Below are 6090 nucleotides of genomic sequence, written 5' to 3'. Positions count from 1 at the left end.
ATGCACCCTAATGGCATTATTATTTCAACATTGACTGTAGCGGGGTTAAGTTACACACAGATCTGCCGCTGTTACAAACGTCTTCGAATGGCCTCCTGCACTTTCATTAGCGCATCTTAAGTGCATTTCATCATTAAGTGCGTACTTTCCTTTACTTTCATTATTTGGCCTTTTACTGAGAACATGATCTGGTCTAGCTTGACACGAACGGGTCAGCATGGCGTTCGCATGCTTTATTGCAGAAGAACCGCACGATGAGAATGAACTATTCTCTCCAGGAGCTGAGATACCAATAAGAAAAAAAAAAAAAAGAGCAGAATGCAGCTCTAGGAGCCAGCGAATCAATACCAACCATCTTAGAAAGGACGGCATGGGGGAGTGAGCGAAAGACTAATGGAGGAAGACAAGCCAGAGAGTGGAAGAGTAAAGAGATTAATGTAAAAGAGGATTTCCCCTGAAAATGAATCAAAGTCAGCCAGTGAAATGGAAGGTCAAAGGTAATGGGATTAATGGACATAATTAACTCAACTCTTTTTAAAATTAACTCTTTTTGAAAGGCAGCAAAAATATAATTGGTTAGTTACCAAGAAACCGTGCTTACCAGGGCATTTATTTAATAATAAATGCGGTATAAAATACTGTTAAAACAGGAATATTCTGACATTTTATTACAATTCAAAAATGTTGTGCAATTCTGTGTTTCAAAAATTCTGTGAATCATTTTTTTTCAAGATTCTTTGATGAATAGGAAGTTCAGAAGAACAACATTTATTTGAAGCAATTACATTTTTCATTTTTAAATTAATTTTATGTTTTATTGTTTTCATTATAACATATTTGTGTGATGCATTGCACCATTATTGTAATTTATAAAAAAAAAACAAACAACTTGCTTTTCTTTCTCACAGATGGAGAATTATTCTATAAAAAATTTTAATATTGTTAAATTTAATACGTATAAAAACTTCTATTTTTTTAACAGTTTATGTAGTGATAATGTACTGCTTTTCTGTCACATAACACAAGGTCAGCATACACTGCAGTTGTTTTAATATATTTAGTCAACCAATCACACTTATATGCACAATTTTTTTGCAGTAAAAATAATAGACTACATTACTATGTTGCTTATTTCCATAAACACATTATAATAATGATTCCTGTTAACATATCTTTTACTTTTCATTTCTTATCAACAGCTGACTCTTGCAAGCATGTTTCTTTAGGGTCATCTTTATGTGAGCTACAGCATTAAAGTTAACATGTTGATTAAGAAGTCTGTGCTTTGTTTAATGCGTTGCTCTCTATTTCTTTAACAGGTGTGTCCATGTCTTTTTGTATACCATCTAATTCATTGCTCTCGTCTCCCATCACCACAGCTTTCCATGATTCCTGATGCAGCTTTTCGTTCCTTTCTGTTATCTGGGGTGACGGTGGGACTGTTGCCACCAAAACAGGCGGAAGATGTCTGAACTCCTCCTCGTTTATATCAAAATCCTTCATTTTATGATCAAGCACCCACCAGCGTCCCGCAAAGCCCACATCCAGCATGCGTTTTGGCAGTTCTGACCAGGGCACAGAGATCGCCGAGCAGCGCGCCTCATACAGGCTGGACTCGGAGTCATAGTCTGTGTAATAAGTCAAAGATGCGATGCCCAGACTGGCATAGCACAGCTTGCCCTCGTTTCGCAGTTTCACAAGGGCCTGGACGTGTCCATCTGAGGTGCCACTGCGTATCCATGGAGACAGGAGAGCCAGACGGTTGGAGGTTTCTAGCAGGCTGGTCTCAAAGGAGGCATCATCAGGGTTGGTGTAATAGCAGGCGTACATTCCTCCCAGAAGCCCAAAGTAGACCGAGGCTTTAAGGGGTCGCTCCCGGGCCCCCAGCACTGCCTCACGACAAGCCTCCTTATAATCGCTTAAAAGACTTCGGCACCATACACCTGAAAACAGCGAAGAAATAGCAGATCTTGATTCATGTTCAGCTAATATAATTTTACAACTGCCACATGTTGTATGAAAGATGATGCAGTAAGAAAAAAACTAAAGCAATACGAAATTATATTTTTAATACCACAATAACAGACTAAAAAAAAACGAGTTAGCAAACTAATACAGCTGTATTTCCGTAGATAAAAAATTAACACGCCCTGCACTCAATTCAGATAACAACTAATGTACGCTTGGCTCACGTGACTGACCTCCTAATCGTAATACAAACAGTATTTTTTTATACTTATGTCTAAGGAAAAAGAATAACCGTGACTTAATCTTACCTGCGCGACTGTTTACCAGTCTTTGCCACTTTGTGCCCTTGGTTGTCTCTGTAGCTGCTGTGGAGCACCATCTCTTCAGCAGCCACGAGGCGGCCATGTTAGCAAATGAACTCACGAAGTGTGAGAGTTCACAGTTCACGGTGAATGAAGCGCATGAAAAGCTTCCAGCCGACAGTTTCCAACATTGGCTCAACGTAACAACGGAGGCTGGTGAAACTGCTGAGCCAAAATGGCGTAGAGCACGGTACGTGTAATGTTATTGGTCCGGTGAGGAAACAAAATATTGCCTTTTCGGTTCCACCACGCATTCTTATGAGCTATGTCACTGAAACAGGAAAGGATACAGGACACAGATAATGTTTTTAAAGTTGTTATTTCAAACAAAAAAGAGAGGTCTGGAATTATTTGTATCAAATATTTGGCTCTGTGAATGTGGAATTTGGCAAGCAAATATTCTTATTCGCTGATAACTTTTGACAATATCACATGCGTATGCATTAATAAATATGACTGTAGAATATATGAAACTATAAGATAACAGTCAAGAAATTGTTTGATCAAAGTAGCCTACTTACAACAACTAAAATAAGAACGATACAGAGGGTCTTTTATTTAAAAAAGAGAAGAAAAAAAAACTTGGTCTTAGATATAACACAACCTGCCTTGCTGATTCTTAACTTTAAGCCATCAATATACTCGAAAAAAGAGGTAAAACGGGTAAAAACGTACCAGTTTTAGTTCCGGCTTTGTTCCGGTCACGTGATTGTGTTTCGACGCGTCGGAACCCTGCAGGTGACGTGGAATATGGGGACGATAACGACAAATCCCTGCGCATCAAGACGGCGTCAAACCTATTCTAGCTACAATCGATTAGGCCAATGATCTGTTATATCTCAGCTCGTCAAAATATACGAGTAAATACCATCCGGCCTGACGAAGCAATTGTTTTCGTACCTGCTAGCTCGAAACAAGCTTGATTGTCGAAGTTGTCAGGATTGGCGCAGGATTACCATATTGTAGCAGCCAGGTGAGCGAATCAGTCTAAATATGATTTTGGTGGCGACAGCTGTCGTACGATTATATTATCTTTATTGTCTTCTTTCCGCGCAGATAGTATTCTTATGAGAACTCTCTGAGAATCCTGTGATCTCCAGTCATGGCTAGTCCAGATGATTTAACGTTTCAGGGTAAGGTTTATGTAGGTCTTCTGTGTTCTTTCTTGTTTTGTCTCGTTCTGATCTTTCTGCTTTAATATTCATTCCGCACGTTTCCAGAGTTTGAGGAGGCCGCAGATCTCCTGTCTTCAAATCCTGGAGCCTCCACCCTCAGCATATCCAGCCCCGGCGCAGCAGCCTTCTCTGAAGATGTCAAAGTTGATCTGTCAGACGATGAAGACCATCAGCAAGAGAGTTCAGAGGTGAGCTGCAAACCCAAACAGGCAAATGAGGCTACAAAAAGCTGATTATTTCACATGCATCTTAGTTTAGGGGTCACTAGTATAAACCATTTTCTTTGAATTGTCCCACAGTTGCTTGGAGGTGAAAAACAAACTGGTGGTTTTTGGACGTTTGAGTACTATCAGTCATTCTTCAACGTAGATGCAATGCAGGTACATTTGTTTTCTTACTTATGGTATTCTTTATTACCCCCCATATTATGTTATGAATCTTGGTGCAATCACTATGTGTAATTGGATTCGGTATAATTCACCCGAGTCACACTATGAAAACAAACAAAGAATAGACAAAAACTTAGATAAAAACAGTGAACTAATAATTCCCACACATTACCATAAAATAAACAAACATGATTTCAAAAACATTTTTTTAACGAACTGTAAATTTGATAAAAGTTGTTGTAACTATTTTTTTTTATAAAAGCATTTCAACATTTTTAACCAGGGGTGCCAAACTCAGTTCCTGGAGGGCTGCAGCCCTGCAGAGTTTAGTTCCATCCCTGCTCCAACACACAAACCATGTCGATTTCAAATTAGCCTGAAGGACGTGATTAGCTGGATCAGGTGTGTTTAATTAGGGTTGGAGCTAAACTCTGCAGGGCTGTGGCCCTCTAGGAATTGAGTTTGACACCCCTGTTTTAAACAGAAGAGGTTTGTAAAAAAACACTTATTCTTTGTGCTTTCCTAAAGCTCATTTCCTAAGGCATGTAGCTTGCAACGTGAAGGTCATGGGTTCAATTCCCAGCAAAATTTCCATGCATGAACTGACAAAAATGTATGCTGTCAACTCTGTAAATTTCTTAAGACAAAAGTACTTTTAGCCTTTATCTCACATCTTGGTAAATTGAAACTAATTACAAATATTTGAATGGGAGATCCTGGTTGCTTGGTCATTTACCTACTTGGAACTATCACATTTAAATTAAAGCATCAACAACTCTAGTGCCCTAGTAATTGCATGCACTGTTATCTTTATTATTGTAGGTGCTGGACAGGATAAAGGGCTCAGTCATGCCTTTGCCAGGACGGAATTTCGTCAAACACCACATTCGAAATAACCCTGATCTCTATGGTAATGTAGATATTTTTAATCTCGCAGAGCACCTCTTAACACAGCCAAACAATGTCTTTATATTTGAATGAATCTGGATTATCACAAAACTGTCAGACATTTTAGTTTTTGTTATCCTTCCTCTTGTCAGGTCCTTTCTGGATCTGTGTGACTCTAGTGTTCTCAGTGGCCATCAGTGGAGACCTCTACACATTTCTGATTAATAAGGGAAACCCAGAGTTTCACTACAGACCTCAATTCAACAAAGGTGAGACCGCAGTAGGCATGGAAATTTGTGGAGAATGATTCTTTTAGTACCTTAAGAGTAATTGGAGCTAATAATATACTTCACAAATATAAAAGAACAACTTTTCGGTTATATTTTTTTTAGTCATATAAATGTTTTGTATAAATATTATATGAACAACCAATCAGATTTGAGGTTCAGTTAATCTAAAGGTCAATCACTGATTTAAACCCACAACTCATAGATTCAAGATTTGAGTCTTCTATTAATTAAAAGAACATGTTTATGCCAGTTCCTTATGAATATGCTTAATGAAGATTTTGTTCCGTTTTAGTCTCGATCGCAGCCGTCACTGTATTCCTCTATGCATGGCTGGTGCCTCTAGGAGTTTGGGGCTTCCTAACGTGGCGTCAAAGTGTTGAGAGACACATCAGCGGTTACACGTTTTTAGAGACTGTGTGTGTCTATGGCTATTCTCTGTTCATTTATATCCCTGCCTCGGTAAGTTTGAGATGATGTTCAAGACACAGTCAGACTTCATGAAGTTAGACCTGATAAGTCATACTCGGTGTCTGTTTTCAGATATTATGGACCATTCCTGTCTACTGGCTCGAGTGGCTATTGATTGCCATTGCCATGGTGATCTCGGGCTCAGTGTTGGTAATGACGTTCTGGCCGGCTGTTCGCGATGACACGAGACTAACAGCATTCGCTACCATGGCAGTAATAGTGTCACTTCATGCCCTTCTGGCTGTTGGCTTTAAGGTGAGAGAAACTCTTCAAAGGACTATTCCAAATCAAATACACCTTAAAAACACTATCTGCTATGCTGTTGATAACCACAGAAAATCATTTTGACTCCTCTTTGAGCTATGAAACTCTTTTTAGGAGCAATTATTGGTTGTGTTACCATAATTCCTGTAATCTTTCTGTGAATTCAAAGCACAAGTAGTAGGGTTGTGCAATTAATCGCATGCGATTGTCAAGCGCATCTCGTAAGTAAAGCCGGTTCCGTGATTAGTAGTAAATCTCCATCACCTGCTTTCAGATGGAGCGGCAT

At 39.1% G+C, this 6090-nt stretch overlaps 2 protein-coding genes across 2 annotated transcripts in view; one reads left to right on the top strand and one right to left on the bottom strand.

Annotated features, from left to right (window-relative positions):
- Positions 1 to 954: 954 nt before the first annotated feature.
- On the bottom strand, positions 955 to 2527 carry timm29 (translocase of inner mitochondrial membrane 29). The gene is made up of 2 exons (XM_016499716.1): positions 2277 to 2527; positions 955 to 1943 (listed from the first exon to the last, which is right to left on the bottom strand). The coding sequence occupies exons 1-2, from the start codon at positions 2371 to 2373 to the stop codon at positions 1270 to 1272; spliced, it is 771 nt and encodes a 256-aa protein (XP_016355202.1). The 5' UTR covers positions 2374 to 2527; the 3' UTR covers positions 955 to 1269.
- Positions 2528 to 3012: 485 nt separating this feature from the next.
- The window catches only part of yipf2 (Yip1 domain family, member 2), a 4749-nt gene continuing 1671 nt past the window's right edge, over positions 3013 to 6090 (top strand). Inside the window, exons 1-8 of the mRNA XM_016499703.1 lie at positions 3013 to 3303; positions 3387 to 3463; positions 3551 to 3693; positions 3805 to 3885; positions 4717 to 4804; positions 4935 to 5051; positions 5365 to 5531; positions 5613 to 5795. Of these exons, the coding sequence (XP_016355189.1) occupies positions 3433 to 3463; positions 3551 to 3693; positions 3805 to 3885; positions 4717 to 4804; positions 4935 to 5051; positions 5365 to 5531; positions 5613 to 5795 (810 nt within the window). The 5' untranslated portion in view covers positions 3013 to 3303; positions 3387 to 3432. The remainder of the gene's footprint in view (positions 3304 to 3386; positions 3464 to 3550; positions 3694 to 3804; positions 3886 to 4716; positions 4805 to 4934; positions 5052 to 5364; positions 5532 to 5612; positions 5796 to 6090) is intronic.

This window comes from Sinocyclocheilus anshuiensis, unplaced genomic scaffold (genome assembly GCF_001515605.1).
Source record: "Sinocyclocheilus anshuiensis isolate Anshui unplaced genomic scaffold, SAMN03320099.WGS_v1.1 scaffold1593, whole genome shotgun sequence".
In the NCBI taxonomy this organism is placed as follows: domain Eukaryota; kingdom Metazoa; phylum Chordata; class Actinopteri; order Cypriniformes; family Cyprinidae; genus Sinocyclocheilus; species Sinocyclocheilus anshuiensis.
The sequence above is the reverse complement of the archived record's forward strand: the minus strand, read 5'-3'. Positions and strand labels throughout refer to the sequence as shown.